This window comes from Penicillium subrubescens, assembly GCF_028828155.1.
Source record: "Penicillium subrubescens strain IBT 31985 chromosome Unknown utg000005l_segment0_segment0, whole genome shotgun sequence".
NCBI lineage: Eukaryota > Fungi > Ascomycota > Eurotiomycetes > Eurotiales > Aspergillaceae > Penicillium > Penicillium subrubescens.
The window spans coordinates 817,075-832,549 of NW_026643155.1; the positions used below are offsets into that span (position 1 = coordinate 817,075).

Consider the following 15,475-nt stretch of genomic DNA (forward strand, 5'->3'; position numbering starts at 1 on the left):
ATTCGTGCTAACAGGAAGCTTGTTGACAGATTCGATTGATTAGGATTTGAAGTGTTATTTGGAAGGGTGAGTCGGAGTCTTTTATATTCGAGTGATGGATGCGCTTCGAGGTCCTTGCTTGGATTTTTGGGGGTGTTTTTCCCCCGCGGATCGACGGTCACCCCCCCCTCTTTCTCGATGACGCATGGTACGGACGCGCTCGACGGCAATTATCGACTGGCGGTGCTTTTCGGAACTAGCTTCGAGCTTGACAACCTAGCTATTTGTTTCCATTGCGACCTCAGACTCGGTACTTGGGAATTAGAGGGGTGGCACACGACCATAACGCGGGGGTGCTCGAAGCTTCGGAGCTGGGATCATGATCGACTGACATCGGATTAGAATATCGAAGATGATGTTGTCTCGTCGTGCGTGCTACAAGTGTGGCAACATTGGCCACTATGCCGGTTAGTTTGGGCAATCTTGTTGCTTGTTGCTGGTTAGCGTTGTCCCGGACTGACGAAGCTATCATCATATAGAGGTCTGCTCTTCCTCGGAGCGTCTCTGCTATAACTGTATGTTGACAACCCCTAATCTCTCTCTTTTCATCGCATTGTCTGTTCAATCTGATACTAACATTACACTGAATCGTAGGCAAGCAGCCTGGTATGTCCTTCGTGTAACCATCCCCACCAACAAACTCGTCTCATTCAGAAACAAAACAGGCCACGAGTCTAGCGCTTGCCCTCGGCCCCGTACCACCGAGAGTAAGGACCCTCCAATCTTGCCATTACATCCACGGGTGATACTGACTCGCCTCTAGCCAAGCAGTGCTACAACTGCCAGGGCCTCGGTCACGTCCAGGCTGACTGCCCCACCCTCCGCCTGAACGGTGGTGCCAACGGCCGCTGCTACAACTGCAGCCAGCCCGGTCACCTCGCCGTAAGACACTCTGCCCATCCCAGCTCTACGACTAAATCATCCCAACTAACCTCCCTGACCAGCGCAACTGCACCAACCCCGCCGCTCCCGGCGCTGGCCGTCCCACCGGTCCCCGCGGTGGTTTCCAGGGCGGTTTCCGCGGTGGCTTCCAGGGCTACCCCCGTGCCGCGACCTGCTACAAGTGCGGTGGCCCCAACCACTTCGCCCGTGACTGCCAGGCTCAAGCCATGAAGTGCTACGCCTGCGGCAAGCTCGGCCACATCTCGCGCGACTGCACCGCCCCCAACGGCGGCCCCCTCAGCTCCGCCGGTAAGGTCTGCTACAAGTGTGCCCAGGCTGGCCACATCTCCCGCGACTGCCCTACCAACGCCGAGGCTGCCTCTGCCCCCGTCCCCGCCGTTGATGCTGCCGTCACTGCTGCTGATGCTCCTGTTGCCCCCGCCGCTACTGTCGGTGTTGTCGAGGCTAGCACCGAGGCCGCTCCCGTTGCGACTGCGGCTCCGACTACCGCCGTCGCATAAGTGGAGAGAAAGCTTGCGAAACTTTTCTTGATGTGTGAACCGACGCGAGACTGAGATTGATAGTCTCAATCTCGCGATCTCTCCAATTTCTTCCCCAATTCTGTATTACGGTCGTTTTTTTTTTTTTTTTACTTCATATTTTTCAAGGAGTCTCGGCACCATTTCTTCTCTTTGCATATATTGAAACCACAACATGACCTGCTCTGCTCCAATTCCAAAATTCCAATTTGGGCTCTCCAATATCCTCCCCCTCCAAAACTTTGAAACCACTACTACCTACTACCCTCTTCCGATCTTCTCGTGTGAGTTTTCTTTCTTTTATTTCCAATCGGTGTCGGTATCGGTATCCGGCTTTTCTATCTCTATCCCCTTTTGCGGTTTGATTTTTATATCATGTATACGACGATCAAAACTGGAAAAGTGTTTTCTTTTTTCTTTTACCCTTCTGATCTTGATGAATGAATCCCTTACCTCCCCTACCCCAACTTCCCCTACTATCATGGGCACTGAGCAATATAGCTTGTGGCTTGGCTTAGGTTGGCTTTCTCTTGCTCCCATGTTAGACTAGGGGAAGCCCTCATGATTGGCGTCTTGTCTATTTGTTTCTCTCACGGATGAGCACGAATGTTTCTCGATGGCGAGTGAATCTTGAACTCTGATTGCGGTTTTACCTGTTGTGGGCCGAGGAGGAGGTAGAGATGAGAGATGAGAGATGCGCAGGTGGTGAGGACGATGTATTGGTGTCTTGTGATGTGATGCGTGGTTGTGGTTGTGGTGTACCTTACTGCAGGGGTGATAAGGAGAAGGAGGAAGAAGAGATTTATGTTGGCTTCGATGTGTTGTTGGAATAGAGCCTTCCAAGGGCAAGGAGTCCTCGGTGCTGAGACTGTGAAAACGCAATTCTTTTTTCAATTCTTTTTGAGATGTAGGCTATGGGCTGTATTGTACTGTAAGTTGTAGACGGTGTAAACTGTGACTGGAGGTGTTGTTGCTTGGTAGTCGTGTCGTGTCGTGTCATGTGCTGGGATTGTGACTCTCGACTCGCTTGACCTCATTTCATCAACGCTTCACTTTCCCAATCCCACCCCATCCCATTTCGACTCCATCTCATCCATCAAAATGCCTGCTTCAGACCCTGGCGACGACTTCAATGATGATGTATGAATCCTTTTTCAAGAACTCTCTCAGCGGATGACTGATCCGGTTGTACATTGTAGGACTTCATTGTGGACATCGACGGTATCCAAGCCCACGGCATCGGTGCAGCTGATATCACCAAGCTGAAAGCAAATGGCTTCTACACTGTGGCAGTAAGACTCACACACCAACCCCCTCGCAAAATTGCAATTGACATCAGAGCTGACAATATTCCATCCAGTCCGTCCACGGTGCCACCCGCAGAACACTCCTGAAGATCAAGGGCTTCAGTGAGATCAAGGTCGAGAAGATCAAGGAAGCTATCCAGAAATGCTTGGTTTGTTCATTCCCTTGGATGTTCTGGAGTGAACATGTTCTGATTATCCTTGTCTGTGCGATACAGCCCTCCGCCTCTGGCTTCGTAACCGCAATGGAACTCCACCACCAACGCAAGAAAGTCGTCCGCATCTCAACGGGTAGCAAGCAATTCGACTCTATCCTTGGCGGGTAAGTCCAGGCAAAAACAAAACATCACCATCCCAATTCCCATCCCCTTCATCTCCCCTTCCCATCCCAAACCCCCAACTATCAACTAACAACACACCCCTATATCCTCCAGCGGCTTCCAAAGCATGAGCATAAGCGAAGTCTTCGGCGAATTCCGCTGCGGCAAAACCCAACTCTCCCACACAATGTCTGTAATCGCCCAACTCCCACGCTCCCACGGCGGCGCCGACGGCAAAGTTGCCTACATCGACACAGAAGGAACATTCCGACCCGAGCGCATTATGCAAATCGCCGAACGATTCGGGATGGACCCCGACACTGCGCAGGAGAATATTGCGTATGCGCGTGCTCTCAATTCGGAGCATCAGCTTGAGTTACTGAACACGCTTAGTCGCGAGTTTGCGGCGGGTCAGTATCGGTTGCTTGTAATTGATAGTATTATGAATTGTTTTCGGGTGGATTATTGTGGACGGGGCGAGCTGGCGGAGAGGCAGCAGAAGTTGGGGCAGTTTTTGATGAAGGTTGCTCATATGGCTGAAGGTGAGGTTTGCATGGCATGGCATGATGTTAATTGGAATTGATGATTTTGTTCATTGGTTTTGGGGTTTTGGTTGAGAGATGGAACTTGAGCTGATTCGTTTTCTCGTTGCAGAGTTCAATGTCTGCGTCTTGATGGTGAGTTGACCCTTTGATGTTGGACTGATTTTTGTGGCCTGGCCTCTGATCTTGTTCCAGACAAACCAAGTCCAGAGCGACCCTGGTGCAAGTGCACTTTTTGCTGGCGCGGATGGTCGCAAGCCGGTTGGTGGACATGTCCTCGCTCATGCGTCGACAACTCGGGTACTTCTGCGCAAGGGCCGGGGTGATGAGCGGGTGGCGAAGATCCAGGATTCGCCGGGTATGTTTTGTTCATGGTCAAAGTATATGAATCGTTAAATACTGATTTCTGGTATAGATTGTCCTGAGCGCGAGGCGACTTATGTGATCACCAACGGTGGCATCAATGATCCCGACAAGGTGTGAGTGGCTGATGAAACGAGGATATTGACAGATGTCGAGGGGTCTTCGGAGGATTGCGGCCAAAATGGCCAAAATATGATAGCAACACTATGTATGTTTAGCATATATCCATTATCAGGTTCAGCAGAAATACTAAACCACCTTATATTTTACACAGCCGATCCTACCATGTCCCTCCATCTTAGGGCTATTCTTATATCGCGGACCACCGCCCACCCCACCGCCCTACTATAAACCAGGCAAAATCACACGCTAAACGTAAAACTTCAAAAAAAGATCCAAGCCGCAAATCTACAACCCAGCAATCCCACCACCAACCCCAATCATGAAGAAAGCGGCCACCATCGAAGTGGCGGGTTACACAACCCTCCCCCTCCAACTCCCACCAACATCCATATACCCAACACCAGCAACCCACTACCTCTACATCCGCCCCCACGAGCCACGCATCCCAGACCCAGACTCGACCCGCTCTCTCTTCATCGTCAACACCCCCATCGACACAACAGAAGTCCACCTCCGCCACCTCTTCAGCACCCAACTCTCCGCCGGCCGCGTGGAACGCATAACCTTCGAAGACGTCCCCGTGAAAAAACCCGGCCTCGCAACCGCAACAGAGCCGAATCTCTCCCACCGCGCCAACAAGAAACGCAAGCGCATCACAGCAGATGACCTCCAATCAACCCTCGACGAAATCACACCCCCGTCAACATGGGACCGTGCACTCCACAAATCAGGCGCCCATGCTATCGTCGTTTTCGCCGATAAACCCAGCATGGAATCTAGCCTCAAAGCCGCCGCTAAGGCTGCCCGGAAGAACACCAATCTAATCTGGGGCGATGGCATCCCACTCGACCGAATCCCGCCACTAGGCGTGCAGCGATACATCTCCCACGAACGGAGACGCTATCCCGAGCGGTCAGCGCTACTACGCTCCGTGAACGATTTCATGACCGTGTTCGAGCAGGTATCCGAGGCACGGAAGAAGGAGGAGTCGAAGAAAGCTGGTGTACCGGATGAAGATGGCTTCGTTACTGTTGTTAATGGGCCGAAACTTAATTCTGTCGCGCGGGAGGAGGAGATGCGGGAGTTGGTTGAGCGGCAGAAGAAGAAGGAGGAGGGGCTTGAGGACTTTTATCGGTTCCAGAGTCGCGAGAAGAGGAAGGAGAGGCAGCAGCTTTTGCTTAGACGGTTTGATGAGGATAGGCGCAAGTTGGCGGATATTAAGATGCGGAGGGGGAAGATTCGGGTGAGTTTTTCATCATGCCACAAAAACATGAGTATGATTGTTTCTTGTTTAGGGAAGTGGTTACTAACTTTTTTTCTTTGCAGCCCGAATGAGGAGATGTATAGCATAAAAGCATGGCGTTTTGGGAGTTCCAGCCGGACTTGGGCTTGGACTGGGGACATTAAGAATTTCTATTTCTATCCACTGCTAAGTTCCTGGTACAGTGTAACCTTACTTACATTATACATCTTGTTCATTTTAAACTTCTTCTATCTCTGTTTTATTCCATTTATGTCATCCAAGTACCAATGACGATTGCGTATATCAGGCTCTTAGTTTCGGGTCGTGTAGAGTGAGGATTGAAAGCATATACCACTGGCCTACGTTGGAATGTATATGGCCGGTCACATAAGCAAAGCCTAACTAGGTCTGCAAGGAGAATCGTGAACTATGGCCATCCCGATCCAGACAACATAATTGGAGACAAGCCAGAGGTCACTGTACCACCATAGGTATAGTCAAGTCCCACATCTGTTCGAGATTGTAGTGCCTTCTTTAACGTGTATCTACATCGTGTCGAGCCCCGCACAGACCAAGGCTTGGCATGACATCTCACGTTCCCAGCCCACGTTGGTAGCTCTATCGGGTTGTTACACAAGACTCTGATCTCTATTTTACTGTTTAAATTGGGGAACCTTACACGAGGGCATTACCACATCTATTCCACGGCAGAATCCCGTACATCGAGTTGGGTGGTAACGTGGACGTAACGTGGACTCAAAGCTATATAAGGCGCTGGCGAAGAAGATTCCAGTCCACGACAACTCATTCAAGCAAGACCCTGCTCTTTAAAGGAACTTCCAGCTTCCATCAACTACCCAATCACTTTCTTTGTCTCACTTTCTTTGTTTCTGTGCTCATCCTACAAAACCCCGAATCTCCCCACTTCAAACACCCGCACCAACCCGCCTAACATGGCTAACCCGCCTAACATGGCTAACCCACCTCCTCCAAACGAGCACGACTCCGACGAGGATGTCGAGTTCGAGGACGTGCCCTTCCAACAAGCTCAGCCTCAAGCATTCTCTACAAATGGCTCAGATCTGCCATCAGAACATGCCGGCCCCGTATCTACCAATATGCCATGGGTCCCCCTACTCCGCATCCCGCCTCAGCGTGAGACACCCTTGGCCTCGGGCTCGAATGGAGAGCTCCAACTCCGCGGCCGTCTTAGCACGGCAATCGACCGAATCAATTTCCGCCAAATGAAAGCCCAGATGGGCATGGACACGACAATTACCCAGCCAGGTCAAACCCGGTACACCTGCATCCAGCAACTGGCAGATGATATCGAGGGAACGGCTGATATGCTGTGGGAATCAGCGACTCGTAAGTTTCTTACCTATAAAGTTCAGTATCCAGCTCATTCACTAACAAGTTTGCCCAGCCTCAATCCAAGTCGAAGGCCTAATCACTCTAGCCGGCATCCTAGAACGATCCCTAGCAACATACCCCTTCGACCCAGAACCAACCCTAACAATCCTCAACAAATTAGACTACTTCTTCGTCGCACTGATGCAGGGTGAACACCCACTCTCACACACCCCTCTACCCGGCGCAAACCCGGACCACCCCTTCGTCACACAGACGCAGAGAGTGCGGATTCGCAGCATCGCCGAGACTACCCGCAGCAACCTTTTCGGTATGATTCCTGAGCCTCCGGAGGATGAGGGCGGTTATGAGGGTTATGATGACTGGGAGGAGCCGGAGATGCCGCCGTGGATGATGCAGGCGACGCGTGTTTATGAGCGTGTTTTGATGCTTCTGGGCGATCAGGGAGATCCTAATGAGACGGGGGGGTTTGAGGAGTTTGAGTAAGGAGAGTGTGGTGGTGACTTTTTGTTGGTTGTGGGAGTTTGTGCTGGGATTTATTTGGTGTGGAGGGAGTTTGACCCTCCTGTGGAGTTATTATTGTAGATGGTTTTATGTATCTTGCACCCATTGAACCCGGATCTTTTCTTTTCTGGCGAACCTTCAGTAGGAGATGGCGAGCTCTAAGCTGGCGCGAGTGTATGAGATATACTTGTAGTCTACGAACAGTCTCAAGTTTAGAATGTGCCAGTGGTTAAGCTATAGCAGGGCATTACATCGACTAAGAAAAGCCCAGAGCATACACATTGAACGGATACTACATCAATAAGAAGAAGAAGCTGAACACTGCAATAATAGACTTGTCAACTGTATCTGGCTAATCTACATCTACATTATCTTGAATACATATGCCCTAATTTTCTTGCTACATGATTAACCATCCAAACACACAGACCAGTCCCACTCCACAGAGCCTCTTACGCCTTTTAATAAAAAAATCAAACAAGACGCGAACCTTCTCGAAAACATCCAAATACCCCACCCACAAACAATGACCGGCCCCCGAAAAAGAAACGAGTGGAGTTGTGTGCGCTTCCTCTGTACTCAAAAGACGTAACTAATTATGTATGTATAGTATGTCCACGTATATAATATTACATATCACGTCCCAACCATCCGGACCCAGTTACGTTACTGTAGCTCCCAAAGAAGAGCTCTGGCATGGTCCATGCCCCATCGACCCAAGAGAAAAAGACTAGTTACATCATGTACCGAGTAATGTATAATTGTATGTAATATTCAAACCCTCATCCCGTGACCCGTTCCGTCCTGTCATCCTGGTTGCCCACTGTGCGTCTCGTATGTGGAATACGGCCCCCATACCACGCCGTATCAAGAGAAGCGAGACCCGGGCTTCTCTTTGGATAGAAGTGTCGCGAACTAATGTGGATGCGAGCCCTGAAAGTGGAGCCGCTTGGGTCTTGGGGGCTGCTCAGCCTCGGGTCTGAGCCACGGCCTGGCTGGACATTTACTGAATGTAGTGGGCACTGGGCAGCAGGTCAGGTCATTGCTTGCATATTCCTGTTCGGAGGATATTTGATGACTTTGTATGGAGTTACCTAAAGAGGTTGGATATTGAGATTTGATTACCTATTTGTGGGAGAAAGGAGACTTGTATTGAGACTTTTACTCTCGGCAATCGAGCTCGGTTTTTGCCCTAATTCTTTGTTTCGATGGTTGGGTGGTTGAAGCTGTGTTCCATGGTTCCCGGGGGCAATTATTAATATGCCCTTGTTGGGAAGTACGCGTTTTACGAGAGTCGCGTGTTCTTTACAATTGAAGAATGAAGTTATTCTGCAGGGTGCGAAGGATATACTGTAGACTCAAGATCCCGGAGAAAGAGTCCTAAATCCTAATAGGAGTAGTGCCACGCACGGAGTCCTCTCGATATTGATGCTTATCAGAATCATGATTCATGACTATGGAGCTCATTACCCTAATTACGAGTTTCTTTCCAAATCTCCAGCGAACCTATATACTGTAATATCATATCAACATGCCGGTATTCACCTGGGCAATGCTATGCTGCAGGGGTCGGGTCGCTTCCACAGTCCAGTCCATCATCGCACATAAATTAAGCGCGATCGCGTAGTCTATCTCAACGATTGAAACACATGCAAGGGCTCGGGTTTTTACTAGACGGACTGGACTCTCCTCGGGCATCAACTCGCTGCCCTATGTCCTGCCCTGTCCTGCCCTGCCGCGCCAGTCTCAATGGATCAGCAATCCCTTACTCATACCAGGAAGATTATTCCGCCCGGTAATTGATGGTGTGGTATCAGTTTGACAAAACCTTTTATGACTCAGTACTAATATCTGGTTGGGACGAAAACAAAGAAAGGATTCAAGGGCCACAATGAACGCGTCGCGTCCCGTGGAAAGCCGGGGAGGAAAGAGAATGGAGAATGCGAGCTACAGTACAACCTTGACGCGCTCGTGCCGAGCTTAGATTGATAGGACTTGATAAAACTCTGCTCTGCTATCTTGATAGAACACATGGAATGGAAACTACGAGATATTAAGTCACAGATAACAACAATACTAAGCGACTGTAAAACTGAACCAACAATATACAGTCTTGAATGTGTGTACAGTATTCAATTCAATGTAAAGTAAAGAAAAAAAAAAGCCAAAAAAACTGGGCCCTTACAGAGATTACCATGACCCACTCACTCCAAACCAATGAGATGTCGCACAGACTAACAACTCCGGCCCGTGGGTTTGGTTCAGCTCGATGCTGTACGCGAGTGACGTATCGTTTTGCGGGATGTCCTTGCTTTGTTTGCTGGACAGACATGGATCTGAGAACCTTGCTTCGAGAAGGCCAGATATGTACGGAGTACTTGTGCTTCTTGGGCTTTGGGGAGTAGAGAGATGAGATGATTGGTTAAATGGGTTCTTTGTCTTTTATCAATAGAAGCTTTGGTGATTTAATTTGCCTTTCGAAGTTAGCGAGTGTTCGTACCTTAGAAGCTAATACGTAGATAGACTAATCATTTATCCTTTGCAGACTTGGAGCTGTAAGCAATAAATTCGACACGATGCCCAATTGACAGCCTAAAATACAAGGCATTAAGTAAAGCTGGTTATAAAAGGAAAGCGGTGATAGCGGCAATACCACAACCACAGATTAATTACAATACAGCCAGTGTTTATGTACCATTCCACGGTTCCGTGGCGTTCAGTGGAGCTTTGTGCCGTTTGTTCGCTGCCGGTTTGGGGGCTTTGGTCAGCTCAGCTCAGATTCTTACAAGTTACCAGAACCCGACAGGCCGAGGGAATTGGCGTCTGGTTTTAGTATTTTAGTAGTAACCCGCGCGTACAATGGCCAGCTGAACATAAACCACTTTCTTTAGGATGGATATAACTCCGTACATTCTGTAGTATTAGTACAGTAGCTAAGCGATGATCTAATTATTCTATTTCCATCGCCGAGAATACCCACGGGCAGGCCCTGTGTTAGATTTGAATTTGCTTTTGAATTAGGGCGTTTTGCGACAAGTCACATTGCAAGGACGACAGCTCGGTCCTTGCAGATTTCATGCATTAATTGGAGTTTGTTTCTTATTTCCCTTGCCCTTGCCCTGCTGACTCGGTTTTTTCTCCCCCGCGTATGCGGAGTACACGACGGTGTTGATCATGGTGTGAAGTCCTTTGTATACGTAGCTAGACTTGAGAAAGCTAGACGGACAAAGAACTTAACACAAGCTACATCGACAACTTGGAATAAGACTTTCGGATGAGAGCGGAAGTGTATCCTGTCATCTGCGTGCTCTGCTCTGTCAGCTGGAAAGATCGGCCCAATCCTTTACAAGGATATAACAAGTGGCTACAAGCGAGTTCTGTACCCTAAGCCTGTAGTTCGTTAATATGTACTACTGTCTACTGGATATTGGATCTTTTCCCGAGATCCCGGAACATGGTGAGACCACTCGCAGGTCCCCCGCATATCTGATATCACCACGCTTTTGACTTTGGGTCAAGGTCCGGGGTCTCGTACAGGCTACGGGAACTGCGCATGCAAGCCCAGAGAGTCGGGAATATGTATGGCATACGATCGAGCTGAATAATTGGAACACTCCTTCATGAGAAAGTTAGGAGGTTATTTGAGGGTTATTTGATGTCTTATGATACTTCTTTTCAAGTATACAATTAATTATTCCCCTATAGACATACAGTAGTCTACAGTATACTGTTGGACCCAGGGGCTCGAGATGTACTCTCCAACAAAATTACAGTAATTTTTCATTACCACACCCACGCCAATTCCGATACATACCAATACCCCGTTTCGTCAGGTATTCTCCATTTCAGCCTCTCTGATCTCACCCAATTTTTTCTCTCATTTCCCCTCTCTGTCCACTCGTTTCGCCCTTTCCAGCGAAAAACCGGGCCTTCGGTCTCAATCAAATCTGAGATTTCCAATTCTTCATCGTCTTCTTTTCCCCTCCTCCAACTTTCTTCCCCTCCCTCCTCTTTCCTATTGTTTCCATCCCTGCTTCGTTCTGTCTTGCGCGCCGTTTCGGGAGTTGTGCTTTTTCTAGGTCTTCTCTCTCGCACTTCTTTTCGTCGCTTCGTTTTGAGCTTTCTCGAGGTCTTTCCAGATTCCCCTTGGTGAGTACATTTCGTTTCAGTTTTTCCTTCGCGAAAAGCCTCTTTCATCATCCATCCCAATATCCCCTCTATCCCCGCTACTATACCCACGAACTACTCAACACCTGCCTTTGATCCCGACAATTCGCAATCAATCAGATCAATTATCAATGGGTTGCGCTTGTTATTCTCTCGGTCGCAAGGCTCTATCATCGCATGGTGGCCTGGAAAACGGACCAGTTTTTGCTACGGGAACCGCATCGCGCCGCCCGATTCCGCCACCCTCGCCGGCCGCTCACCGCCCACCATCATACATCGCTGTCGCTATGGTCGCAATCTCGATTACAGAGTCAAGCTGGTTGCACGACCTGAATGGATGAGAGAGACTGCTAGTGGGGCGTTGTGGTGGTGGATGGTCGCAATCGCCGCGGCGATGGAGAGAATTGGACGGAAACGGCCGCAAGCGGGTCCTCGCTGAGCATCCACGACAGCTTGCTTCTCGTTCATCTACTGGCGCATCCAACTCGGTTCCCTGCGCTTCCTGGTCCGGTCTCTTGCGATTGTGCGCGGCTTGAGAAGAAAATACGGTCTTGGCGAATTCCGGTGTCTTCTCTGCGATCGCAGCCTAGCGGAGCCTGCGCCCTTGAGGATTACTGCGCCAATATACCCTCGATTCTTCTCTCAACTCTTTACACCTCTTCGACCCGACCTTCTCTTTTCTCCACCCTCACTGCATTTCACGAGAACTCATATCAGTTCCCTTCTCCGCCTTCTCTTCTTCTTTCACTGCCTTCGCCTCACTACTTTGTTCCTCACATCATCCTGCTCTGATCGCAAGCCCTCCGTGGGAAAAGCGGCATCAGACGAAGCGAACATTCTGCTAACACCTCCTGCTTCGGCAATTCCAGGAAGCCTAACGCCCATCTCTTAGTTCCTGGGTTTACGAAGTTGTGCTCGTTACATCTTACGGTCTCTCCTTAACGACTCCACGAAGTTCTTCAGGCTGCTTTCTATTCCTACATCGACTTTCAGAAAAGTTTGATCTTTGCAAGCAACCATGTCTTTCCAGAACTTCGATTCCTACCCCAACCAGGACGCCGCCGCCGCTGCTGGTGCTCCCGCTCAGGCCGACACCAACATGACTGGCCAGGCCGACCCCGCCGGTGCTCCCTTCCAGGGTGCTGCTGGTGATGCCGCTGCCGCTCCCGGTCCTCAGCAGGGCGCTGATGGCAAGACCACCCTCTGGTATGTTCTTATCGATAACACTCCGACTTGAAATTTCAATTACAAAAGAGACCAATTTACTGACTCTTTGTTTTAGGATGGGCGAGCTTGAGCCCTGGATTGATGAGAACTTCATCCGCAACCTGTGGTTCCAGATGGGTGAGCAGGTCAACGTCAAGATGATCCGCGACAAGTTCTCTGGGTAAGACCATGACTCCCCTCTTTCTTCCGCTTTGATAGAACTTTCAAAAGATTCTAATGTTGGTAGTAGGAGCAACGCTGGTTACTGCTTCGTGGACTTTGCTTCCGCCGCCGCTGCCGCCAAGGCCCTCTCCCTGAACGGCACTCCCATGCCCAACACCAACCGTGTCTTCAAGCTCAACTGGGCTACTGGCGGTGGCCTCGCTGACCGCAGGTGAGCATTCGCCCTCCATCCCCACTTTAACCCCTGATCATCAGTGTTTTTCAGGATCATGCAAGCTAACTTTCTTTTAGCCGTGATGACCGTGGCCCCGAGTACTCCATCTTCGTTGGTGATCTCGGCCCCGAGGTTAACGAATACGTTCTTGTCTCCCTCTTCCAGAGCCGCTTCCCCTCTTGCAAGTCCGCCAAGATCATGACCGACCCCATCTCCGGCATGTCCCGTGGCTACGGTTTCGTCCGCTTCTCCGATGAGAACGACCAGCAGCGTGCTCTCACCGAGATGCAGGGTGTCTACTGCGGCAACCGCCCCATGCGCATCTCCACCGCTACTCCCAAGAACAAGGGCCCCGGCGTGGGCGCTGCCAACATGGGCGGTATGCCCGGCCCCGCCGGCATGTACCCCCCTATGGGTGGTCCCCCCATGGGCTTCTACGGCACTCCCCAGCCCATGAACCAGTTCACCGACCCCAACAACACCACTGTCTTCGTTGGTGGTCTTTCCGGCTACGTGACTGAGGATGAGCTCCGCTCTTTCTTCCAGGGATTCGGAGAAATCACCTACGTCAAGATCCCCCCTGGCAAGGGCTGCGGTTTCGTCCAGTTCGTCCAGCGCCACGCTGCTGAGATGGCCATCAACCAGATGCAGGGCTACCCCATCGGCAACTCCCGTGTCCGTCTGTCCTGGGGACGTTCTCAGAACAACTCCGGCCCTGCTGGCAGCCCCTACCGCCCGGCTCCCCCTCCCCCTCCCATGTACCCCTCCATGGGCATGCCCCCGGCTCACCAGTATGGCGGGTTTGCCCCAATGAAGGTTAGCAGTCACCCCGGCAGCCCGGCCCCCGAACACTCTTGAGTTTATTCAGGCTCGGTCGGCTGACTACTTCTCTTCTCTTCCAGTAAGCGCGTTCTTCTTTGATTGAAAGCACCAGCAGGAGTTGTTTTGCGTTATTTCCAATGATGGGCCCTCACCTCTTCCTTTTTTGTTTCCTAACAAATTTGCCCTTTTTCCCTACCCTCCTCTCTCTCTGGTTTCACAACACTGCCCAGTCCCCAGAGGCCTTTAACGCTCTATAGCTCTTGATGAGCCTTCTTCTCCCCATGTGCTACGCATATTTCGTTGAGCGCTTTTATCTTAGCAAGATCTGAGCCGTTTTCTTCTTACCCTTTTCTTCCCTTTTTTCTGTTTTCTCACCCCCAGTCGGATCTAACGATCCCATTTTTATGTCCCCCATTTTTTTTTCCTTCTGTATCCCCAACTTTTTCTCCCCCAAATTCGTACTTTCCCCTTGTTCTCACCCACGCTCGATGCTCGATGCCCGTCTCAAATTTATTTTTTATGGTTATCCTGCTATCATATCTTTCCCCCTATCCCCCGGCCCTGGGGTTCCCGTTCGCGTGTAACGAAAGTCCGTATTCTTCCATGCGTTTCTTTTTTACTCTATACTCCATGGGCAGGCCTTCTGCGAAAAGTTCCACCATATTTCCAAGTCCTTCGCAAGTCTTTCTCCCGCTATTAGTTTCCTTTGTCTGTTTCTTTCTCTCTGTCGATCGATCAGCCAAATTGAATTATGCTTCGCTTCGAACGGTTTGCGTTCTGCTGGTTCTTTTCTTTCTTATCTTCTTGGGTTGGACTTTTTGGTTATTCTCGTTAGACTGATACCGACTTGTATAACACGCTTGGCTTAGTGTTTCTGCTTGCGCTTGCTGAGGTACTGATATGTTTTTCACGCGCTCCTTTTGGTCATCGTGATTGCTTAGGTTTTGTTCTTGATACCTGCTGCTGCCGTCCTTTTTATTTGCGCTTGGCTGGCTGTATGATTTCTGGCAGAGACATGAACGTCGTCGTCGTTTGTAGCTTGCAGAGTTACCATGTCCTTCTTGATCTCGTTCTTGGTTGGATGATCGCGGCGTCGGCCTCAATGCATGCTTGACGGGATTTTTGCTTGGACTGTTTTATTCAAGTCTGACAGTCTTCGTCTCTCTTTCTATGTGGGTGTTTTGGTCCGAACGCAAGGATGGCCTTTTGTTCTTCATACTTGATATCACCGCGCCGGCATATTGTGCTTGAGATTCGTGCTGGCGTTTGTTTTGCGCCTGGCTTGGATGATTCCCCTTGTCGCTTCTACTCGTTTTCACTTTCTTTGAATGATTGGAGAGGCATTGCAATGTGAATGTCTTGTTTGGATGACATTGATTGATGTTGTTTATCATGTTGGAGTTTACTGAAAGACAGAAAACATTAGATTGAATGATATTGGTTGGGAATTAGAACATGAGAGGATTATCCTATCCTGTAAAGACTCGAGAGTAGCACTGCCAGCCGTCGATTGCTCCTTCCATAACCTCCTCCCACCCTTCTCCTCCTCCCCCGTTTTCTGTTTCCCCCGTGACCATTTTACCTCGCCGTCGCTTCCTTCCGTGTCGCGCACCTTCCCAGCTTGCTCATTCAAGCGTCCCCATTCAAGCCCCT

The 15,475-nt window shown here is 50.0% G+C and overlaps 5 protein-coding genes across 5 annotated transcripts; all 5 read left to right on the top strand.

Annotated features, from left to right (window-relative positions):
- Positions 1–391: 391 nt before the first annotated feature.
- On the top strand, positions 392–1,442 carry gisB (putative zinc knuckle nucleic acid binding protein; the record flags this gene model as incomplete). Its single annotated transcript, XM_057152767.1, has 6 exons — positions 392–446; positions 519–554; positions 634–645; positions 705–746; positions 803–921; positions 984–1,442. The coding sequence occupies 6 exons, from the start codon at positions 392–394 to the stop codon at positions 1,440–1,442; spliced, it is 723 nt and encodes a 240-aa protein (XP_057007105.1).
- A 1,119-nt stretch (positions 1,443–2,561) lies between these two features.
- N7473_006828 (recombinase DMC1) lies at positions 2,562–4,109 on the top strand (the record flags this gene model as incomplete). Its single annotated transcript, XM_057152768.1, has 8 exons — positions 2,562–2,600; positions 2,660–2,752; positions 2,821–2,916; positions 2,983–3,086; positions 3,199–3,626; positions 3,739–3,761; positions 3,822–3,984; positions 4,042–4,109. The coding sequence occupies 8 exons, from the start codon at positions 2,562–2,564 to the stop codon at positions 4,107–4,109; spliced, it is 1,014 nt and encodes a 337-aa protein (XP_057007106.1).
- Positions 4,110–4,431: 322 nt separating this feature from the next.
- On the top strand, positions 4,432–5,447 carry N7473_006829 (putative ribosomal small subunit assembly protein; the record flags this gene model as incomplete). The annotated part of the gene is made up of 2 exons (XM_057152769.1): positions 4,432–5,355; positions 5,439–5,447. 2 exons carry the CDS (start codon positions 4,432–4,434, stop codon positions 5,445–5,447), a joined length of 933 nt encoding a protein of 310 aa, XP_057007107.1.
- An 861-nt stretch (positions 5,448–6,308) lies between these two features.
- N7473_006830 (uncharacterized protein) lies at positions 6,309–7,212 on the top strand (the record flags this gene model as incomplete). The annotated part of the gene is made up of 2 exons (XM_057152770.1): positions 6,309–6,723; positions 6,782–7,212. The coding sequence occupies 2 exons, from the start codon at positions 6,309–6,311 to the stop codon at positions 7,210–7,212; spliced, it is 846 nt and encodes a 281-aa protein (XP_057007108.1).
- A 5,203-nt stretch (positions 7,213–12,415) lies between these two features.
- Positions 12,416–13,858, top strand: N7473_006831 (RNA-binding protein; the record flags this gene model as incomplete). The annotated part of the gene is made up of 4 exons (XM_057152771.1): positions 12,416–12,603; positions 12,680–12,784; positions 12,854–12,997; positions 13,078–13,858. The coding sequence occupies 4 exons, from the start codon at positions 12,416–12,418 to the stop codon at positions 13,856–13,858; spliced, it is 1,218 nt and encodes a 405-aa protein (XP_057007109.1).
- Positions 13,859–15,475: the final 1,617 nt, after the last annotated feature.